At 34.6% G+C, this 23,515-nt stretch overlaps 2 protein-coding genes across 3 annotated transcripts; both read left to right on the plus strand.

The window, feature by feature from the left end:
* The first annotated feature begins 72 nt into the window (after nucleotides 1–72).
* Nucleotides 73–17,943, plus strand: LOC130648734 (eukaryotic peptide chain release factor GTP-binding subunit ERF3A-like). Of its 2 annotated transcripts, none has more exons than XM_057454813.1 (14): nucleotides 73–373; nucleotides 4,487–4,612; nucleotides 8,695–8,799; nucleotides 9,817–9,850; nucleotides 10,377–10,454; nucleotides 10,642–10,687; nucleotides 10,789–10,923; nucleotides 11,061–11,119; nucleotides 14,529–14,624; nucleotides 14,713–14,774; nucleotides 14,973–15,496; nucleotides 16,055–16,110; nucleotides 16,240–16,352; nucleotides 17,199–17,943. In XM_057454813.1, exons 1-14 carry the CDS (start codon nucleotides 175–177, stop codon nucleotides 17,258–17,260), a joined length of 1,695 nt encoding a protein of 564 aa, XP_057310796.1. In that variant the 5' UTR covers nucleotides 73–174; the 3' UTR covers nucleotides 17,261–17,943. The 2 variants fall into 2 exon arrangements, with proteins under 2 accessions (XP_057310796.1, XP_057310797.1); XM_057454814.1 differs by having other exon boundaries at nucleotides 74–373; nucleotides 4,487–4,603.
* Nucleotides 17,944–20,044: 2,101 nt separating this feature from the next.
* Nucleotides 20,045–21,799, plus strand: LOC130648738 (actin, non-muscle 6.2). The gene is made up of 3 exons (XM_057454817.1): nucleotides 20,045–20,397; nucleotides 20,595–20,705; nucleotides 20,812–21,799. Exons 1-3 carry the CDS (start codon nucleotides 20,143–20,145, stop codon nucleotides 21,574–21,576), a joined length of 1,131 nt encoding a protein of 376 aa, XP_057310800.1. The 5' UTR covers nucleotides 20,045–20,142; the 3' UTR covers nucleotides 21,577–21,799.
* Nucleotides 21,800–23,515: the final 1,716 nt, after the last annotated feature.

The following is a 23,515-nucleotide window of genomic DNA, read 5'->3' on the forward strand; positions in this document are numbered from 1 at the left end:
TTCTAGCATTTGACGTACTGACCTTACCAAAAATATAGTTTAAACCCCACATTATTCTTTTAGTAAGTGTGGCTCAATAATAAATAGCACATTTTGTCCATGTGTGGTTGGTAAAAATGGTGTAATATGTGATGACAATTTTTTTCTAAAACAGGAAAAAATTCAAAGTTAAAGATGGATTCTAATACAGATATGGCTCTCAATGGAGTGTCTAGTTTAAGTGTTAGTGCTAAACCGTTTGTTCCAAATGTTCATGCCACTACATTTGTTCCATCATTTGCGCAAAAATCTGTCACACCATCACAACCACCACCACCACAAGCATCTCAAGTTAGTACTCCGGTTGAAGAAACAAAGAACGTTGAGGCAGATGGTAAGTGTTTATGTTCTTAGATAATATATAGCTACTAGACCGTTATTTAATAGTGAGGTGGATGCCACAAGGGTGCTGACTCGCTGGCATTTTTCTGGGTTTTTTTTTCAAGGTATTTGTCTGTACCCGCCTGGAAAAGCCTGGGCCTGTCCAAAACTGACTTGTTTGGGCCCGAAATGAAATATACACCATATGTAAATTTTAATATCATTTGCAAAAAACAACAATTCTCAAGTCAGAAAATGTCACTTAAACCAATTACAGGTCCGTAATTGGGGGAAACACTCAGTCACCTCTTCATAAATAAGGGTTAAATATTTCGTAGAATCTTTGTTTTCTAGTTTCATACCTGCCAAAGAGGGTGGCAATAAGCCGCAAACGCCAGCATATATAAGAGTAAGTTTGGGTGACTTTTGACTTAACTTGGCAAACCAATTAACCAAGCATACCTGAAAAGCAATTCCTTTTCACATACCATGCAGATGACAGTTGAAAAAGGTGCTTTTTCAGGCTTTGTTCGGGCTAATACTTGGTTTTTTTCAAAAGGCTAAACTCACCCAAAAAACGCCTGCACTTTTTACGTTGCTATACTTGACCAACTAAGTTCTGTTAAAAAAATAATCAGAAAGCCATTATAGCTCTTATTTTCTGATTTCGTAAGCACAAATTCGGGTGTTATTTTTTTGTCTTTCTGTTTTTTTGGTGCTTGTAATAACTATCAACTAAAGGTAGCAAATTATAAGTAAGTAAGTAAGTTATATTTGCCATCATTATAAAATCGTTAAAAATATTTACAGAGAAAAGAAATTGAAAACAAATAAATAAAATAATAAACTATATATAATATTAAAATGTATCATAAAAAATATAAAATAAAATTAAATGCAATTTTCCTGAGTGTTGATATGTTTGATGGCTGGATAACACAAAACAAGCCAAGGCGAGATTTCCATTGTGGTCCATTCAGGTTAAACATTACCTTTATCCAACATTTATTGCAGTGTATGCAGGTCAAAACGCTGGCACTCGTTACTGCATATGCGGCCTAAGAGCTTATATTATATAATTTAAGATAAGTAGATAGACTTTATATGTGTATATATATATATATTTAAGGCATGAAGTGAAGCCTTTTTGTATTTAACCATATTAAGAGGCTGACATGTTATTTCTTGTCCTGCTAATATCTTTCTGGCCAGTTTATTCCAAGCTTTATTACTGTATTTTCTGGTATATAACCCGCACATCGTATTACCAACAGCTCAGCTTTTTTAAGGAGTTTCAAACCAGATGTTATCAGGTAGCCCGGACCTTTATATAACCTGTGTTTTAGTTCTGTGTCATTATTTTTTTGTCATGCTGGAGTCAAATGGGGGACCTTTAAACTTGTGAACCCCAAACACGAACTAGCGACTCTCTCAGTCTTAACTTGCTTGTCTCTGATTGCTGACATAATAATAAACAACATAATAACGAATTTTCTGTAACAGCAATGTACAGAAAATTTTTTTCTAATGTTTATATAATTTTGTTATTTATATCTTAGCAATCACAATGTGCATGATAAAATAAATTACAGCAATCCTGAAGGAGACAGTTGAATGTGTCTTATTAATTGTATTTTTCATATTTTCAATGGTCACCTGTTGCTTGAAGGTAGTGAAGATAAAAAAAGAAGAATATCATTTAATACAATATTTAATTTAAATTTTTTTAGTATTTTTAACAGAAATTAATAATGAAGTTCTGGGCACCAGGTTGTGAAATACATGTCAATAACACCTAAAAATGATACCTGCTATACTGATCTATTACCAGAAGCAAATCATTCCAATGTGCTCAATGTGATTGCAAAGATATAAATAGATTAGAATTCCGTTCAACACAAAAGAAAAAATGATCTCAAGAATCGTGATTTAGAGAGAGATCGTAATAGGAGCACTTCACCGTATGAAGAAAATTAAATCACATAAGTGAAATAAGGTTCGCGCATGTAGTTATTTCAATCTTCTGTACCTAACTTTTTTCCCAGATATACTGTCAAGTTGCGCAATATCTGCTTTTTTCATTTTGCGCACTTTTATAAGGTTGTTAGTACTACAAATAAATGAAAAACACCCCACAAAAGATTCTGTTTAAAAAAAAGAAACTTTAAATTTCACAATAAGTGACTGAAAAATAAAACTTATCATATAACCCTCACTACATTATAACCCGCACCAACAGTGGAAGTCGTAAAAATTAACATACAACCCGCCGGTTATATACCGAAAAATACAGTATCAATTGAAGGCATATTTTGATCTAGAAATTAAAATATAGTTTGCATGGTTTTGATGTAGAACATATCGGTGAAAAGCTGCTACTATAGCTAATGTAGAAAAAATTTTAATTATTATATATTTAAATTTCTTCACCTAAAGTAGGCATTTTATTGGCTGTTAATAATTTAGAATATTTCCCCATTTAAACATAAACATTAAAACGTGTCTATGCTTAAACCAAGTCCTAAAGCATAAATCACTTTTTAGGCTCATTTACCAGCCAGATTTCACTTTTACAAACCTTTCTGAAAGCAGTTTGTGCACTGTGATCAATAATGTTCTAAACCTCTAAGATGCAGAAGTGATCAAAATCATTCTTCAATGCCATTTTAAGGATCACTGAAGGTGCAAAAAGATAAATTTTCATGTATAATCAAGTTTTTAGGTTGAAAATAGATGCTTCAAATTTAATCTACTTTCTTTGCAATAGTGTCAGTCAATTTTTTAGTACTGTTGAAGGACTTAGTTCCCAAGGCTTTATTAAACTAAGATGGTGCTCACATGGCTGCTCACAAACGAGACAACTGATGCAAATAAAAGGATAACAAGAAAACCGTCTGGTTTGATCACACATTCGTATTGTACACATACTTTATACTTAAATATTGTATTGATTAAGTTTATATATCTTGTGTCTATGGCAACTGTCTTGTTATATAGACCTGTTGTGTAATTTTTATTTTACTTGAAAATGGGTGTATGACCGAAACGTCATAAAATGTTTTAATTTGTACACATACACAATGGATGTCTAAGTTTTCACATAAAATATTTTCAGTTGAATTTCTAATGTCTCATGTAAAAACAACAAGAACTAAAGTAGTTTGTTTGAACACTCACACAACACTATGATGATAAATAATTAAAATGTATTTATTAAAATATAAAATATACAATGATAAAACTTGGTATAAAATATTAAGGCACAAACTTAGAGAAAGAGATAATGGTAAATTGAATCATATTAAAAGTTGTGACTATTTTTTGATAACTGAGATATGACTGGAGAGCACACAACTCGAGTCAATTTTCGAACATTGTCAACATACAGTAAATCAAAACAATCATTTTAAGACAATGAACACCTTCATTTGATGCAAGATTTCTCGAAATTTGAACAGAATATATATCTACTTGTTTTATTGGTTTGGGTATACTATGTAAAGCTACACTATAAGAAGAAAACAACAAAAAAACGCTGCTATACGCAAAAAACAATACATAAACAACAACTTTTGGTCAATACCACCATGACAGACTGCAGTCCATACCAAATTACACATCTCTACGAATGTGTGAAAAAATGATAAGTCTGTATTTTTATTTTATGGCTTATAAAAAGTTATTTAGATCTATTTCCTCTTTGACAATTTTTATATTGTCTCTGAAATAACTTTCGAGTCAGAAAATGTCCGAGAAGGCCTTCATATATTTGATAGCTTTGGAAATACTTTGGGCTGCATCGTTAACAAACTTTAGGTTTTGATTCATGGTCTTATTAATAAGTTAAAAATAATAACACTTCAATGTAAGAAAAATAAATGTCAAGAAATCAAATAAAAAACAAAAGTGTAAATCATTTGGTTCATTCTGCAAACATATTCTGTGCATTTTATGTTAAGTAAAAAAAATGTCAGATAATAAAATTTTAGTTACCATTGATTTACCTAAGTTCAGAAGGCTAAAAAAGACAAAATTTCTATAAAAACAAAAAAAAAATTTTGCAGTCTTTTTTTATCACCCAGTGTGCTGGAATCTTTTTATTTTAGCCTTGTTATATTTTTTGCAGATACTTCAGATAACTGGGAAGATAATGTTGATGATGTTCAAGATGAATCCAATGAAACAAATGAAAAACCTGTTGAAGAAGAAACAAATAAGGAAACAAATGAGGAGGAAAAACCTGGTGAGAGAAGTAATTAAATTTATTTTGAATGCAACAATGCTTCCTATTTTTTTGTATGTTTTAACGACTCTGATGAACAATTACTGTGGAAAGTTTATCATTTCTTGAACATGATAGTTTAGTAGGCGACGTTTCGGGAGATCCTTCTCCCATCATCGGGCAAAGTAAAATGATGTTGCGCATGTATTTATATAATTGCAGAGGATCGAAATTCATAAAAATTAACCAATCAAAAACGAGCTGATAATTACAGTTAATTACGGTAATTAACATTTTCGGACCTGGATGTAGGTAACTACTTCTTCTGTAGGGCTGGTAACCAAATCTCAGGAAGTTGATACGAGATGCTGTTTATGTGTTTGTTACGTTCTACACTGTTGATGGTTTCTTTAATCTTCCTGGCCGTTGTTCTGAATTCTCTGTCAATGATTTTCTTCTCATCCCAATTAAACTGATGACTTCTGCTCCAGCTGTGGTCCGCAATTTCGTTTTTCTTCACATCTCCGTTTCTCACTGCGCGCATATGTTCTTGTACTCGTTGCTTAAACTTTCTTTTTGTTTCGCCTATATACACTGCATCACAATCTTTACACGGGATTTCGTAAACAACATTGTTTTGCTCTTCCAGGTTTATTTTGTCTTTTGGTTTAGACAAAGTGCTTCTTAGGGTGTCTTTAGAGGTAAGAATGCATTTGATCTTGTGTTGCCTTAAAACTCGACGAAGGATCTCGCTGGTACCTGGTACGAAGGGTAGGAATGCTGATGCGATAAATTCCTCTGATGTTTCCTTGTTGTCTCCGTTGCATCTTCTCTTCATTTTATTTTCTACTTGCGTGATGACTTTATGACTGTATCCATTTGTGATTAATGCATTTTTTACACGTCGAATTTCTATTTTCCTCTCCTGTTTGTCACTGACTACACTGTTGGCACGATTCAGTAATGAAGATATGACACTTTCTTTGCAAGATTTCTGATGGTTTGATTCGAAGTTAAGGTACTGGTCAGTGTGTGTTGGTTTGCGATACACTGAAACTGAAATGGAACCATTCTTGCGTTTGACCAAAGTGTCCAGGAAAGCGATACTTCCATCGTGTTCAAGCTCAACAGTGAATTTGATTTGTCGATGTAGGCCGTTGATGTGTTCATGGAACTCTTCTAGATGAGATCTTTTGATTATGGCGAATACGTCGTCAACAAATCTTTTCCAAACCTTTGGACGTCTGTCTGATGTGACTAATGCTGTTGTCTCGTGTGCTTGCATGTATATTTCTGCGACTACTGATGATGCAGGGCCTCCCATGGCAACTCCGTCTGTTTGAGTGTAGAAGTTCTTATTAAACAGATACCATGTTTTGGTTAGAACAAGTTCGACCAAACGCAGAAAATCCGGTACTGGAATCTTTGTCTTTTCACCGAATGCAGCATCGTTTTCGATAATGTCTTTAATGATGTTTAAGGTGTCTTTTATGGGAACATTTGTGTAGAGTGATGTGACATCAAATGATACCATGCATTCGTCGTCTGCTATCTTTATTTCTCTGATGTATTCCGAAAATTCTTTTGAGTTTTTGCTGTGGTCACTTGCTGTGAATTTGCTGAGGATGGAAGCAACAAATTTTGATAGGTTGTATAACGGTGTTCCAGTGCAGGAAACTATTGGTCGAATTGGATTTCCCTGTTTATGAATTTTGGGTAGTCCGTAAAATCGCGGTGGTGGTCCGTCACAAGGTTTCAGTCGGTAATACTGCTTATCGTCGATGTATTCTTTTCTCTTCAACTCCATTAAGATGTTCCTCGCTTCTCGTTTGATGACTTCTGTGGGATCTTTCTTGAGAAGTTTGTAAGGCCCGTTGTTGATGTGTTCGTTGCACTTGTTGATGTAGTCAAGTGTATTCATGATAACCGTTGTTCTCCCCTTGTCTGCCGGTAGGATTATGATATCTTTGTCCTTCTTTAGATTCTTCAATGACAGTCTTTCAGATTTTTGCAAATTGTCCTTTGGTGTTTTGCTTTTCTGTAGCGTGAGGCTTACTTTAGCTCTTACTGTGTCTGCCTCTTCTTTTGGTAGATCTTTAATTGCCTCTTCCACTTTCGCAACTATTTCTTTCTTTGGAATTGAAGCTGGTGTCATGCAGAAATTCATTCCTTTTGATAGAAGGTTTGTTTCTTCTGTCGTGAGTTGTCTGTTGGAGAGATTGACAATCCATTTGCTCTTTTCTATACCCGTTTGTGTATCATCATTGAATCTGTCATTGATTTTGTTGAACTTTTTAAGGTGTCTGTCTTTAACCGATCTCATTTCTTTTTCATACACGCTATCATGAATATTCTTAACCTGTTTATATTGGTCGGTGGAGAGTCTCGATTTGATGGTGTTGTCAAGATCAAGTATTTGGCGATGTAGGGTGTTACGTGTTACGTGATTTAGATGGATTCTTTTTTGCAACAACTGGCGGCTTGCGCATTGTAAGATTTTCTTACTTCTTTCAGTCTTGACTCTGCAGGTAAGTCAAAGATCTTTAGGTGTTATCTCGTTGTGAAGACAACGTAGAGAAAACCGAAGATGGTTAGTGTATCTTGCGTATTTTATTCTTGATTTCTCTAGCGATCTGACTTCTGCCAAGATGGATTCTCCATATTGCTGTTTGATATTATTGAAGATATTATTTCGGTTTGTCTGTTCAGTATTCATATTACTGTGGAAAGTTTATCATTTCTTGAACATGATAGTTTAGTAGGCGACGTTTCGGGAGATCCTTCTCCCATCATCGGGCAAAGTAAAATGATGTTGCGCATGTATTTATATAATTGCAGAGGATCGAAATTCATAAAAATTAACCAATCAAAAACGAGCTGATAATTACAGTTAATTACGGTAATTAACATTTTCGGACCTGGATGTAGGTAACTACTTCTTCTGTAGGGCTGGTAACCAAATCTCAGGAAGTTGATACGAGATGCTGTTTATGTGTTTGTTACGTTCTACACTGTTGATGGTTTCTTTAATCTTCCTGGCCGTTGTTCTGAATTCTCTGTCAATGATTTTCTTCTCATCCCAATTAAACTGATGACTTCTGCTCCAGCTGTGGTCCGCAATTTCGTTTTTCTTCACATCTCCGTTTCTCACTGCGCGCATATGTTCTTGTACTCGTTGCTTAAACTTTCTTTTTGTTTCGCCTATATACACTGCATCACAATCTTTACACGGGATTTCGTAAACAACATTGTTTTGCTCTTCCAGGTTTATTTTGTCTTTTGGTTTAGACAAAGTGCTTCTTAGGGTGTCTTTAGAGGTAAGAATGCATTTGATCTTGTGTTGCCTTAAAACTCGACGAAGGATCTCGCTGGTACCTGGTACGAAGGGTAGGAATGCTGATGCGATAAATTCCTCTGATGTTTCCTTGTTGTCTCTGTTGCATCTTCTCTTCATTTTATTTTCTACTTGCGTGATGACTTTATGACTGTATCCATTTGTGATTAATGCATTTTTTACACGTCGAATTTCTATTTTCCTCTCCTGTTTGTCACTGACTACACTGTTGGCACGATTCAGTAATGAAGATATGACACTTTCTTTGCAAGATTTCTGATGGTTTGATTCGAAGTTAAGGTACTGGTCAGTGTGTGTTGGTTTGCGATACACTGAAACTGAAATGGAACCATTCTTGCGTTTGACCAAAGTGTCCAGGAAAGCGATACTTCCATCGTGTTCAAGCTCAACAGTGAATTTGATTTGTCGATGTAGGCCGTTGATGTGTTCATGGAACTCTTCTAGATGAACAAATTTATTTACCAAATTTATTTTATTTTAGATTTGTAATTCAATATTGTGTCATGTCAAAAAAAAATCTCTAATTCAATTCTTTTAAACAGAGACCATTTACAATTTTTTAGGATACGTCCATCTCCATTTTTTGTCAAATCAGATGCAATCTTATTTCATATTGAAAATTAAAACTTGTAAATTGTTAGACACATTTCTAAAACTAATTTTAAAATGCAAGTTTTGGGGTTACATGTTTGCTATATTGGCTTGGCAATTTTCGAAGCATCAATTTTGTGTATATATATATTTTTTAAATATTTAGACAAGTCACAAGTAATTTCAAAACCTAAAAAAGATTCCAAACCTCCTACTCCAGAACCTGGAGATGGTAAAGAAAACATTAATATCATATTTATTGGACATGTTGGTAAGTAATAACAAAATAAAAGCAAAACATGAAATTAATAATTATGATAAGAAATTAACACTGATATTGGTTGTAAGAGCATTCTGCAGAACTGCCAGGGCTTGAAATCCCATGTAAGTTTGTGAGCCCAACTTGCATTAAGACTTCCATAAATTGTGGGCACATGATTCCATTTAGGCTTGCACTAAAAATTGATGTACATAGAAAATCACATAGCAAAAACATGTATATTTAGATAATTTTGCTGATTGTTTTAATTCAAAGGGGCCACAAAGTAAAAATAGAAGAATAAATAAAAGATAAAATAAAAATAAATTCCCCTAATAAAAGATCTAAACCTAAAGTAATATCTGTTTTTATTATGTCAATGTAATTTTGTTGGCATAAAAAGAATCAATTTTTTGTTGCTTGAAAGTAGCAAAGATAAAGAAGGAAAGAATTAATTAATTTTTTTAATATTTTTAACAGCAGTTATTAATGAAGTCCTGAGCACTTAAGTAAGCCTATGCTGTTGTGCTAGCATTAAATCCCATGGGTATTTTTTTTATCAAGATATGCCTGAATAAGCATTGTTTTTTTTAAGTAAACTTTGTCCAGATTATCGTATTTAAATGTGTGTTATTTATGTGATTTGTTTTGATTATAAGTAAAATAATATCAATAACAAATATTCAGACTCAAAAAACTTAATTTTATGTGAATGTTTTTGACTCAGTGGAAGTCTAAAGAGACAATGCCAGAAATAGGGTCAGATTTCAAGCCCTGACTGAACAATAACTTTATTTTTCTGGTTCTTTTTAGCTTAGCTTTATCCACTAATCTAATTAAATTTTGAATACTTTGCACATAATGAACTATCAAAACGCTTTTCCTGTAATGATGAGAAACGCAAATGAGCAAGCTAAGAAACCGTGATCATCAGAATCAGAATTAGTTAATGAGAAAGGAACTTATTATTTGTTACCACGTTATGTCAATTTTTTAATTATTTGTAATTCAACAAAACTCAAAATTTAGATGCAGGAAAATCAACAATTGGTGGGCAATTATTGTAAGTTTCATGTACTTTTGTTCTCCAGGGTGCACAATCAGTTTTCTATCACAACGAAAGTTATCATCAGTCATGAGTGGTTGATAATAGTTTTCGTTGTGCAATCATTACAATTTGTTCCTATTATTTCCCTTGCAAGGTGTATAGATCTCTGCAACATCAAATGATAGGCATGAACTTATATTGGCTTAGTATTTAAAATCTATGCAGCTTCATTATTTTAAAGTTTTATAAAGTGCAATTGCTTCTTTGTTGTGAAGAAGGTTGTAAAATTTAGTTTTGCATGATGAAAATATTTGACAATATGTTCACTGTTTTTTTATAAAGTGCAATTGCTTCTTTAAAATTTAGTTTTTCATTAAGAAAATATTAGACAATATGTCCACTGTTGTTTTTCAGTTTGACATATATGAGAAGCATGTTGAAATATGTCATTTACTTCCATCATCAGGCTGTGAACAGGTGTATTTGATTTTACATAATGGAGTTTTACACTTACTATAAACCACACACCATTCTTTTCTAGGTTTTTAACAGGACAAGTAGATAAAAGAACACTAGAAAAATATGAGAGAGAAGCCAAAGAAAAGAACAGAGAAACTTGGTATATATTCCTTCAATTTGTTTTTTTTTTTAGAATTTTTTCCTGCTTTACCCAATAGCTCAATGCAAAGGGTGGAGTTGTTATAGTTTTTTTTCTTCTAACCCTAGGTTTACTATTTTCTGCCCAACTTATAGTTTTTGTATTTGAAATTTATTTGTGTGCTATTTTTACTGTCTTTTCTCCACAGGTATCTTTCATGGGCATTAGATACAAATTTAGAAGAAAGAGATAAGGTATTTTTTGTCATAAAGCTACTATAGAGGTGTAGCTTAATAAACGATTTTCTACCCCGTTTATGTGCAGATCTTAAAAGCTAATCAAATTTACCTTTTAGGGAAAGACTGTAGAATGTGGACGAGCTTCTTTTGATACGGAGTCAAAACATTTTGTTTTACTTGATGCACCTGGTCATAAAAGCTTTGTTCCCAACATGATTGGTGGTGCCGCCCAAGCTGATGTTGCTGTTTTGGTAAATTAATTTGTGTAGGACTATAAGTAATTAAACCTGTATAAAACTTTCAATTTGATTAGTGCATAGTCATCAAACTGCTTGAAACAGAAAAACGACTTATTCTACCTTTTTTGCTTTATTATTTCTTGTTAAAGGTTATATCAGCAAGAAAGGGTGAATTTGAAACTGGATTTGAAAGAGGTGGTCAAACAAGGTATGTGTATCGTATTTTCCAGTATATAACCCACGCGTTATATGTTTATTCTTACCACTTCCACTGTTGGTGCGGGTTATAATGTAGTGCGAGTTATAATGTAGTGCGGGTTATATGATAAGTTTTATTTTTTAATCATTTATTGTGAAATTTAAAGTTAACATTTACTGATGCACGCAAGTCAAGGTTTCTTTTTTTAACACAATCTTTTGTGGGTTGTTTTCGTTTATTTGTAGTACTAACAACCTTACAAAATTGTGCTGAATGAAACATAGCAGATATTGCACAACTTGGTGGTGTGGGAAGAAAGTGGGGTACACAAAAAAAAAATATAACTGCATTTAATTTTTTTCACCTATTGAAATTCCTTTATATTTCTATTGCTTGCCAGTGGCTCTATTACGAGCTCTCTCTAAAACACAATTCTTGAGATATTTTTTGTTGGATGTAATTCTAATCTTTGCAATCACATTGAGATGATTTGCTTCTGGTAACAGAGCAGTGTAGCAGGTATCATTTTTAGGTGTTATTGACAAGTATTTCACAACCTAGTGCCCATGACTTCATTAATAATTCCTGTTAAAAATATTGAAAAATGTTTAAATTAAATCTATAGATGATAATTTTCTTTTTTTATCTTCGCTACCTTCAAGCAACAGGTGACCATCAAAAATATAAAAAATAAATTACAAATACAATTAATAAGACACATGCAACTATCTCCTCCCCATTGCTGTAATTTATTTTATCATGCACATTGTGATTGCTGATATATAATTGGGTAGTAAAATTATATAAACATTAGAAAAGAATGTTACGTACATTGCTGTTACAGACAATCCGTCGTAATCATTATGTTATTTATTACTAGTCGATTAGGCCTGTGGACAAAAATCCAATCATCATCATCATCATCATTCTCGGCTTAACGTCCGTTTTCCATGCTAGCATGGGTTGGACGGGGTATATTAATGACCCTCTTCCAATCTGATCTAGACTGTGTTAGATTTAAACTCAACTTCCTCTCTATCAAGTCTGTCCTTATAACCTCCTGCCAAGTCTTTCTCGGTCTGCCTCTGGGCTTTGCCCCAGGAACTATCAAGTCTCTACACTTTCTTACCCAATTATCCTCCTCCATTCTTTCCAAGTGCCCCAGCCAATTCAATCTTCTTATCTGGATAACATCTTTAATTCTACGGAGACTTAGCCTGCTTCTTAGCTTATCTGAACTCTTTCTGTCTCTCAGACTGGCATTACACATCCACCTAACCATTCTCATATCATTCCTTTCTAAACGGTCAAGATCTTCCTGCTTCACTGCCCATGTCTCACTACCGTACAACATAACACTTCTTACACAGGCCTCATACAACCTACCTTTTACCTCAATTGACAGGACTCTGCTAGTCAATAAAGGAAGTAACTCTCTAAACTTTTTCCAAGCAGAACCTATCCTGCAAGTAACACTTCTTCCAACATATCACCTAAGTAACAGAAGCTCTTAACTATCTCTAACGAGCCACTGTTGTACATCATTAAAGCTGGAAATACTTCATTCTCTATAATCTCACCTTTGCAACGCTTGCATACAAACTGCATGTCAGCTCTTAACCTTCCACTAATACTACTGCACTTCTTATGTACCCAATGCTTGCAAGTCTGACAAAAAATTAAGTTACTACCAACCCCTTTCCTGCAAACTCCACAAGGCCACTTTCCAACTACAAGGTCACACTTGGCTGCAATGCTACTTATCAAGACTTTAGACTTTGCTGTGTTTACCTTAGCCCTTTCTCTTCTAGTCCTTTCTTCCACTTCTCAAACTTTTCAACTAATTCTTCCATCGACTCTGCTATGAGAACCAAATCATCTGCATACAATAACTCCCATGGACAACCTGTTCTGAACTCCATCGACAGCGCTTCTAAGACTAGAATAAATAACAAAGGACTAAGTACAGAACCCTGATGTACACCAACATTTACACTAAATTCATCACTAAGTGAATCATTAATCCTGACACGACTTCTAGCATTGCTGTACATAGACTGTACCATCGTAACTAGCCACTCATCCACACCTAATTTTCTCATAGCCCACTAAATAACTTTACGTGGCACTCTATCAAAAGCTTTCTCTAAATCTACAAAGGCAAAATATTTTTGTAAGGCAGGATAAAAATTTTGATGACGTCAGCAACTCATCCACTAAAAAAAATTTGGAATTTTGTTTTCACATTGCCTCTATTGTGGAGAGCTTAAAGCGCTGATCAGGAAAATGTATATGATCATGTGCTTTTGATGAGCGGTTATTGAGATAGGAGGGTTTAAAAGTTTTGCTGACGTCAGGAATGACCTGTGAAGACAAAAATATTGTTGAGAGATTTGCATTCCTGGTGCCTTCATCGTATAGATCTTAAAACGCTGATCAAGAAAATGTATAGGATCATGCATCTTTGACAAATGGTTGCAGAGATATTAGGGTTTGAAGGTTTTTTGATGACGTCATCAACCCGCCCATTCCAAAACCGATTTGGGGACCCAGGTTTGCGAAAATTACCCAAATTGGTCCTAGGTGGTCCCTGGTTACCCATGCGGTGAAAAATCATTGACGTCACCACCTCGTTTCCCAGTTATTTGGCCTCAAAGTTTTAAGTGCACTGTAATGGCTTCATTAATTTAATATAGGATATTGATGTTAAAGTAGTGTGATTGACGTCGTGCCGTAACGTCCTAAAATTTAACATTTGAGACATATTTTTTCGGCGACTTCAAAGAAAATTTTGGCGACATCAAAGGAAAATGACGATTTCCACTATGATTGTCACATACAATCCGTATTATTAAAAGAGATTAATTCAACAAGGAAGTTAAGTTTAAATGTCACTCACTTGTCTCAGTCATAAAAAAATAATAACACAGTACTAAAAAACTAACGAAAAGAGGAACCATGTTTTTAAAATGATCCGGGTAAGTTAAAGTATGCTGAATTTTTTTCTTAACACAGTGCAGGTTATACAAGTGCGGGTAAGGAAAAACTTGCTGATTGATATTTTATGCGGGTTATACGAAGGTGCAGGCTATCTGGTAGCATCGGCTTTGTGATTCCTTAAAAAAGCTGAGCTGTGGGTTATACGATGTGCGGGTTATATACCAGAAAATACGGTAATGTGCAAAGTCATTCACCTAAGAAAAAAATTGACAGTAACATAATCCAATGCAAAACTTTTTTTCAGCAAAAAAATTGATTTTCTGGAATTGTAAAAGTTTTACTTCAATCAAACATTTTGTGGTAAATCTGAACCACAAAATTTTATTTGGCAAACCCTTTCTTCTTTTAAAGTATGTACATGCTTTTCTTGGTAGACCTAATGCAAATAACATGTTTTAACATGCTTCTTCTATTCTAGAGAGCATGCCATGTTAGCTAAAACAGCTGGTGTAAAATATTTGATAATACTTGTTAACAAAATGGACGATCCTACCGTAGAATGGGCGGAAAGCAGGTGGGTTCATGAGTTGCTTCTGCTTCTATATGGCAGTAACTTTTCTTTTTTTACTTGCTGTGTCTAAATAAGTTCTTTATATATTTAGGTATCAGGAAGTTACTTCCAAGTTAACACCTTATTTAAAGAAAACTGGATTCAAACCAAGTGGTAATATTTGTTTTATTTTTTGTGTAAAAGTTTATTGACGAAAGGAAGAGTAAAAAAAGAAAGGCCAGTATATAAAATGAATAAAAGTTGGATAAGCTGAAAAAAAAGTAACGATCTGCTTGCCTGAACAATGCGTGTGCTTTTTTTTGGAAATATTCAAAAAGTTTATTGTTTATGTGTAATAATTTGGTTTTTTAGAAATGACTTTTATGCCATGCTCTGGTTTTACTGGTGCCAATCTAAAAGACAAAGTAGATGCATCTGTCTGTTCTTGGTATAATGGTAAATCCTTCCTAGATCATCTCGACACACTACCAGATTTTGAGTGGCCTTTTGATGAGCCTGTTAAAGTATTGATCAGTGAGAGATATAAGGATATGGGTACAATTGTTATTGCCAAGGTTGAATCAGGAACTGTACGCAAAGGCGATAGTTATATGTTGATGCCAAATAAACACACTGTAAAGATTGTAGCTATAGTTGGGGCTGACGAGAATGAAAAAAATACATGTCGTGCAGGCGAGAATGTGAAACTAAAGTTGTCTGGTGTGGAAGAAGATGAAGTGTTGCCAGGTTTTGTCCTCTCTGATCCAAGTGCTTTATGCAACACTGGTCAAGTTTTTGACGCACAGATTGTTATCTTGGAACACAAGAGTATTATTTGTGCTGGATACAAAGCTGTTTTGCATATTCATAACGCTGTTGAGGAAGTTACACTTGTGGTAAGTTTAAAAAATCAGATTTTTTCTAAATGCTAATGGTCTGTTGTACTTTGTTAAATGCAGGGTAGTCGATAACTTATGAAAAAGATACAAAAATCTGGGAAAAGGGGGCTAATTACTTTTTATCGCGAAAAGAAAGATGGCGAATTATTTGGCTAGAGTTACAGACTTTCAAAGTCGCTCGAATTCTATAATTCCAGTCGAATTAATAACGAACACGTGCTGTATTCATCTTTGTAGTTTCCAAGGTTAATTTTGTTGCTGTGCTGTTTTTCAACATTGGTTCATTAAAGATGGAAATAACAGAAACTTGATAATTTCAAATCACACAGCACATAAGCAATACACTGGTACTTTCTCATATTTGGCAAATTTGCGTACCTACTAACTTAACTATGTATTACACAAAGATGGAGAACTAATGCATAAGATGGGGAGCAAATCCATAACTTTTAGATGAGCCATTATTTTTTGTTGAGGGCGGTCAGGAAAGGTTTTTACATTTAAGTAAAATAATTTAGACTACACGTTGATTAATTTATCTGATTATTTCTACAGGGATTAATAAGCACTATCAACAGAAAGACAGGTGAAAAGAGTACGACGAGACCCAGGTTTGTTTGCTACTACGGTTATGTGGAAAGTGTATGAACAGTAGAAATATTATCTTGTGAATATTAGAATGTATTTCTTCACAATTTTTTTTATGTTTTTTAACATCCTGACAATCACACCATATTTAGGTTTATCAAACAAGACACGATCGCTATTGCACGATTCAAAACCGCCAATTTAATCTGTATGGAAACATTTCAAGCATTTGCACCCATGGGTAGATTCACATTACGTGACGAAGGTAAAAGATTGTTGCGTTTTAAACTGTAAATTCTCAGTGCGCCTGCTTAGTTTATTGCAATTATTTCCTCATCCCTGCATCACATTACTTGAAAAGAATATTTGACAAGTGCACCCTTCGTAGTTTCTTGCATTGCACGCGCCTGAAAGTCGCTCTTGTAGCCAGATAGGCACTATGCGATTTTGTATTTTTGTTGCACTTAATTTATTGCGTTTTAAAGTCTTTAAAGTTAGCTATTCTGCGGTAGGCTTCACATATCGTTACATCTGACCCAACTTTACTTCGGAGAGGTTTTGTGACTTTTACTTAAATCTGCAATATTAATTTCTCAGCAAAAAAATTACTCGTTGGTCATTCGTAAAATTAAAAAAAACAACCAAATTCCCAGTTTTTTATATCACCTTTTAAAACACTTGACTGAAATGAAAATGCTTCAAATAAATGTTGCAGTACCTGGCTACGCTATGCAAACAAAATTCGTCAACTATTGAAAAATAGCCTAATGCAACAATGTTGCTGCATGGTGCAATCTTATCACTAAGGCGCATGCAATGCAACAGATTGCATGACATGCGTATGAAATGCGTGTCTCGAAGGAGAAAAAAGCCAGATAAGTTCTCTGTTTGAGTTATTAAGAAATGTTTCTCTGACATAGCTTTCTTTGTTCTTCCTTTCCAATGAATGCGACGTTAAGATCTGACGTTTTGTTTGGCAGTATAAAAACTTCTTTGGACATTTGATAGAACTAGATAATATGCTGTTGTTTGTCCACAGAATGAGACTTTATCACGACTGTATAAACAATGAGTCACGTGTTGTTGTAATGTTCCATTCTCTCTCCTTTAGGAAAGACAATTGCTATCGGTAAAGTGCTAAATGTACGGCATAAGAAAGAGCAAGCAGATTAAATGTTTTTCATATTTTATCATTGGATTGGACAGCTCTGCGGTGCTGTTATTTCCACTTTGATCGAGTTGGTGAATCTCATAATGGTGGCGAAGTTTGTGTACGCAAGCCGAAGCGGAAGCAGAAGAAGACGTATAAGAGGAGAAAAAACATTAAATAACAATTTACAATAAACACGTTGACGGGTTTAATTACATTGTTTGGTTGTGTCGTTATTACGTTATTACGTTGTGTCGTTGTTACGTTGTTGTTGTGCCGTTGTTACGTTTTTTTGATCTCGCAATGAAGTTCGCAACAGGCAGGATACTATTTCTAGGGAAAATATTCAATGTAATTTTTTTTTAAAACGTAAACGTTGCGGTTTTCTTCCCTGTTATCATACAAAGATAACACTGGATTTCACTGGAAACTATGACTTTTTCACTGTTCGTTAAAACTGACTTTCTTACTGTCCGTTGAAACTATGACTTTCTCACTGTTCTTTGAAACTAACTTGTTTCGCTGTGTATTAAAAAATCATAAATTATGTTCGTAAAAACTACGACTTATTTCACTGTTCGTTGAAACTATGACTTATTTCACTGTTCATTGGAAATATGAGAATGTTTAATGATATTTATATCGAATTTCTAAGCGATATTTTATTGATACAAAGATGAAATATTCTTGCTGGTTTTATTTTTTATATATTTGCAGTATTTGTTATTTTCATATTAAGCAAAAGAATGGTTTTGATAGAAGGCAAAGGAATGTTTCGAAACGTCGAAAAATGTTGTCTCGACGTCATCCGATGTTTAGATTTGCCTTCTTCCCGACCTACCCCGATCTTTAAAACCAAGAATTATTAAAGCACAATCCCTCGTACATATGTTTCAGTAAAGTGTGTGAACGACAAATCAGTTCGTAATAATTTTATTCTCTAAAAAATTGATGCTTCTTGCATAAAATACAGTGGTCCCAGCCGACATTATCATAAAAATTCATAAAATGAGCAATTTTTTCTCAAAAATGATAAAGTTAACATAAAATTGATTTGTTGACAAAAGATCATAATTTTTGCACATCACGTGTTCTCCAAAATTTTGTTTATTGCGCAATATTCAGGAGCAATTTTGCTCGCACCGATTGTTTCAAAAGTCAATCCAATACCCACTAGAATGCGGTAAGTTTTACTCGCATTATAGAGACAAAATGTATTTTTTTCTGTTGAGCGAAGCGCGATCGTCGCGGCGAAACTTTGATTCCCAGGGCCTGTGTTCTCCTTGTTAGATCTGACGCCAAGCAGACAAAAAAGATCTGGAAACGAGGTTGTGCGCAGAAGAGCAAGGATAGGCTTGTGTTTAGTTTTGAAACTAATGGGTTGAGTTTTCAGGCTCTTCTATTCTCATTTTATTTTTTAATGTCAAAATCATGAATAGTGTTCTAATGTGTTGGCAATTACTTGTAATTTCCATCTCGTGTGTAATGAGTAGCTTTCCTCTTATCTACTAGAAGAGTGCGGATATATTGGCTTTTTGCGTGCAACAATCTGATTTTTTTGATGTTATTAGTATTACTGTCAGCTGTTTACAGCTTGATGTTTTAAGTAATTTAATCCGTTTGCTGCTAAAAATAAAACTGTTAAGGGGGTGGATTAATGTTTCATACTTTCAATTTTGTTACATATTTGTTATAAAGCTAGGCACACCTGTACTTTCAAAAAATAAGAATGTCTGTTCAGCGTTCTTTAAACTTTAACCATTTTAAATTAGTCAAAACGAGAGTTTACAGAGTTTACTCATTCAAAACCACGTTCAAACTAAAAGTTTCTTTATGCGTACAGTATTGAGGTTTTTATTAGTGCGTTGTAGTGTTGCCCCCGTGTGATTTTTGTTTAGAAACGACAACAACAACAGAGTTGTACAAGCTGGTGTCAGGGACAATCTAAATTTACGTCAAAAACATAACGGTTGCGTTCTATAATGCCCATAAATAGTTTTGCTGGACTCTCTCCATCATCGTGTCTGTTGTTTCAATGAAAAACTAAAAAATTACTGCGAAGGAGTCAACTTTCACTTGGATACATGGTTTCTATTCAGTGATTAATCCAATAAGTCTTGTTGCGTCCATAGTTGAAACTAAATTATGTTTTCTTTCTTGTTCTGTTAACAATTGGTATATTTTATACAAAAAAAAAATGCAAAGCGTTGTAACCTATGTTGCGATTAAACTTTTCCAATAAATTTCAATCTTTAAAAATGTATGATCTTGTTGAGAATGTCGACCAAAAGTTAGCAAAAATTTACTTATAACTATGAGAAAAAAAGAAGAATATAACACCAGCAGGGATTTCGTAGCTTAAAAAAGAAAAAAACGACCGGAAGAAATATTTTTATGGTCTTCAGTACATTGTTCATTTATATTTGCTCGTAGAAACCACCTTGATCGCTGTCTCATTAAAAATTCAACATTTCTGCATGTTTGTTATGAACTTTCGAGGGTTGTTGTTAATATTTAGGGGGTTTATTAAAAAATTATTTTGGTTGAATGATAAAACAACTCATAATTAAAATAGTCTTTTATTATAATATTATTTAAATGCAGTTAAAATCCCTGGTAAAAAGTAATTATAAAAAATAAAAAAGCACTTAAAAGCTCAACATAATTTTCTTGTTTTTTCTAGCCCCCGTACAATCAAAAGCGTTCTATTGTTTTGAGCCAACAATAGAACTTGCACGCAGAATGTTCTTTTTGCCATATATGGTTAGAAAACTTGCTATCGTGTATGAGCTTAAATTCGCAGCCCGGAGACGAAACGCCCTCACCAGGTTCATTACGAACTTAGCATTAAATTGACAAGACGTTCATTTTTTTCTCTTACACTTCGTAAAAAACTAAACTCAAAATGGCCGATGATGATGTTGCCGCTCTCGTCGTAGACAATGGATCTGGTATGTGCAAAGCTGGATTTGCTGGAGATGATGCTCCAAGAGCTGTCTTCCCCTCAATCGTCGGACGTCCCCGTCATCAGGGAGTCATGGTTGGTATGGGACAAAAAGATTCCTATGTTGGAGATGAAGCTCAAAGCAAACGTGGTATCCTTACCTTGAAATACCCAATCGAACACGGAATCGTCACCAACTGGGATGATATGGAGAAAGTAAGTTAAAATGTTTTCGCTAAATACTACGCCGTGAAATATTTACTGCCTTTTTTCAGAAAAAGTGGGAGTGTCTTCTGTTGTAATTTTTTCACATCATCAATGATTTGTGAAAGCAGCTCTAAATTCAATTATTAATTGTTTTTGTCACGAGATTAAAGGGAATAGCTAGATAATTTCGTGTTTGTTGTTTTCAGATCTGGCATCACACTTTCTACAATGAACTTCGTGTCGCACCAGAAGAGCATCCAGTCCTTCTTACCGAAGCTCCATTAAATCCAAAAGCCAACAGAGAAAAAATGACACAGGTAATAAATATGTTATGGGTGAAAACGCTTTCTTAATTTTTTTATTCAAGCCACACCCTCTTTGCCGTCAGTAAATCATTTCTTTTAAAATGGCGTTTTTTTATAGATCATGTTTGAGACCTTTAACTCACCTGCTATGTATGTTGCCATCCAAGCTGTCTTATCCTTGTACGCTTCTGGTCGTACCACTGGTATTGTCCTCGATTCTGGTGATGGTGTCTCCCACACTGTCCCAATCTACGAAGGTTACGCCCTTCCCCATGCCATCATCCGTTTGGATTTGGCTGGACGTGATTTGACCGACTACATGATGAAAATCTTAACCGAACGTGGTTACTCATTCACCACCACCGCCGAACGTGAAATCGTTCGTGACATTAAAGAAAAACTCGCCTACGTCGCCTTGGACTTTGAACAAGAAATGCAAACCGCTGCCAGCAGCTCGAGTTTGGAAAAATCATACGAATTACCTGATGGACAAGTCATCACCATTGGCAACGAACGATTCAGATGCCCAGAAACCCTTTTCCAACCATCCTTCATTGGAATGGAATCTGCTGGTATCCACGAGACCACTTACAACTCCATTATGAAATGTGACGTCGACATCCGTAAAGATTTGTACGCCAACACTGTCTTGTCTGGTGGTACGACTATGTTCCCTGGTATTGCTGATCGTATGCAGAAAGAAATCTCTGCCCTCGCACCACCAACCATGAAAATCAAAATCATTGCACCGCCAGAGCGAAAATACTCTGTATGGATTGGAGGATCCATCTTGGCTTCTCTCTCAACCTTCCAACAGATGTGGATCTCCAAACAAGAATACGATGAATCTGGCCCATCCATTGTCCACAGAAAATGCTTTTAAGCTCCTTGAAGTAAAGGTCCCGCCCACAAACAACAGGGCGGTAGACTAGAAACTAACTTGTCATTTTGTCACCTAATTTTGACATTTTTCAAAAATCCATCTTGTAACAGGCTTTTTGTGCACAACTTTGTAAGCCTTATAATTTTTGTAATACAGATATCCACTAAAAATGTAAATAATTTAATAACGGGATTGTTATACAATAACGAATCTCTCATAATAATTAATTTTTTTCCCCCGGTGGTCGTGTGTCTTCATCAGAGGCAAACTTACTTTTTTAAACCACACGAAAACGGAAGATAACACGCAAATTTGTGATGATCTATCCCTTCAAAAAATCGCTGGCGCCCTTGGTCATTTGGAAATAATTCCTGCCCTGACTGACGCATTTTTTGATTTTTTGTTGCGGAGAGGCCGTCGAAACGAAGTTACGATAACTAACAAGTATCGACCAGCCTATTTTGCGTCGATACTTTGGGTAGCATTTTCTTTATTCGTACTATTCGCGCTTAATAATTTTCACGCATTTGCCCCCAAAAAGTTAACTATTCTTCCGTTTTTATTAGTCACACTACTAAAAATAGATATTTTCCAGATAACTCATAACTTTTTCTTTTAAAAAAAACTCTGTTTTGGGAACAAATGTGTGCGCAGACGGAAGGATTTAAAAAACGGAATATACAGCCGACTCTCAATTTGATTTTTCAGGAGGATAAAATTTCTATCGAATTAGGTATAGAATCGAATTAGAAATTTTAGGAGGGTAAAGTAGAAAAATTGAATAATACAGGGAAATTAATGCAAACTCCCCAAAAGGGAATAAAATATGCATTTTTAATCTGGATACTTTTTTATCTTTTAAGATCTCTGAAAATAGTCTTCAATATTTAATACTTCAATGGTTATGTTAGTATCGGACAAGGTCCCACTGAAGGATGTTTGAAACCCACGTCTACATCGGTTTCTAATTTTCTCATGACGTTTTCCTTTAATTCCAAATCCACAAACGGGTTATCCTCATCATTTACAACCTCGTCCCCAGGACCTCTTTTCGCTTTTTTGATATCGATGGCGCCATCCCCGATAACAAAAAAGCGAAAAGAGGTCCTGGAGACGAGGTTGCATCATTTAGCGCTCTTTCCACAGTTTCGCTGGATATTTCTGCTTCTTTAAAACAGTTCGTGAAAGTTTGACTAGAAACAGAATCCCATGCTACTTGTAACATTTTCATAGCAGTTGAAATTGAAAATTTGGGAAGCCGACTGTTCTTCCCAAATTTAGGATCTGCTCTTGCACCACCAGAGAACGTTATTTCGCTTTGTCTTTTGTATCAATACTTCATGGAAAATGTGCTTACCGTAATGCTTCGAATAAACGCCCCCTTCTATTAAACGCCCCCTTGAATAGACGCCCCTCCTTTTCAGTCATTTTTTAAATAAACGCCCCCTCTAATAGACGCCACCCTCGAATAGATGCCCCTCCCTCATAAGGGGCGCTTATTCGAGGCGATAATAAAAGTATACTTACTTACATACTCTTTTCCTAAATCTTAGGTTTAAGGTTGGAAATTTAGTTTTTCCCTTTTGAAGTTCATTCTTTAAAACATGTGAATATCTTTTATTTTCTGTTGTGAAGATATATATTATAGGTATCCTTAAAAACTGCAAAAGAGATGAAGTGTAAAAAATTTAATAAACACCCCCTCTTTTAAACGCCCCCTCGAATAGACGCCCCCCAAAAATGTCAAAAAATTTAATAAACGCCCCGGGCGTTTATTCGAAGCAATACGGTATGCATTTTTTTACGCCGTAATGTGATATCAAATACACCTTTCCCGAATTTATTTTCTTTAATGTGCCGCAGCTCATTTTAAAGAAAATGAATGTAATTTTCGAAATCCTCACATGAAAATTGATAAATCGTGAAATTTTCATATTCA

Source organism: Hydractinia symbiolongicarpus, chromosome 7 (assembly GCF_029227915.1).
Source record: "Hydractinia symbiolongicarpus strain clone_291-10 chromosome 7, HSymV2.1, whole genome shotgun sequence".
Classification (NCBI taxonomy): domain Eukaryota; kingdom Metazoa; phylum Cnidaria; class Hydrozoa; order Anthoathecata; family Hydractiniidae; genus Hydractinia; species Hydractinia symbiolongicarpus.

Excerpts from the sequence above, each read along its gene's own strand:
- LOC130648734 (XM_057454813.1), top strand. The coding sequence starts at position 175 with ATGGATTCTAATACAGATATGGCTCTCAATGGAGTGTCTAGTTTAAGT. Across the intron at positions 374-4,486 it reads AAAGAACGTTGAGGCAGATG|ATACTTCAGATAACTGGGAA; the intron begins GTAAGTGTTTAT and ends TATTTTTTGCAG. Across the intron at positions 4,613-8,694 it reads GGAAAAACCTGGTGAGAGAA|ACAAGTCACAAGTAATTTCA; the intron begins GTAATTAAATTT and ends TTAAATATTTAG.
- LOC130648738 (XM_057454817.1), top strand. The coding sequence starts at position 20,143 with ATGGCCGATGATGATGTTGCCGCTCTCGTCGTAGACAATGGATCTGGT. Across the intron at positions 20,398-20,594 it reads ACTGGGATGATATGGAGAAA|ATCTGGCATCACACTTTCTA; the intron begins GTAAGTTAAAAT and ends TGTTGTTTTCAG. Across the intron at positions 20,706-20,811 it reads ACAGAGAAAAAATGACACAG|ATCATGTTTGAGACCTTTAA; the intron begins GTAATAAATATG and ends GTTTTTTTATAG.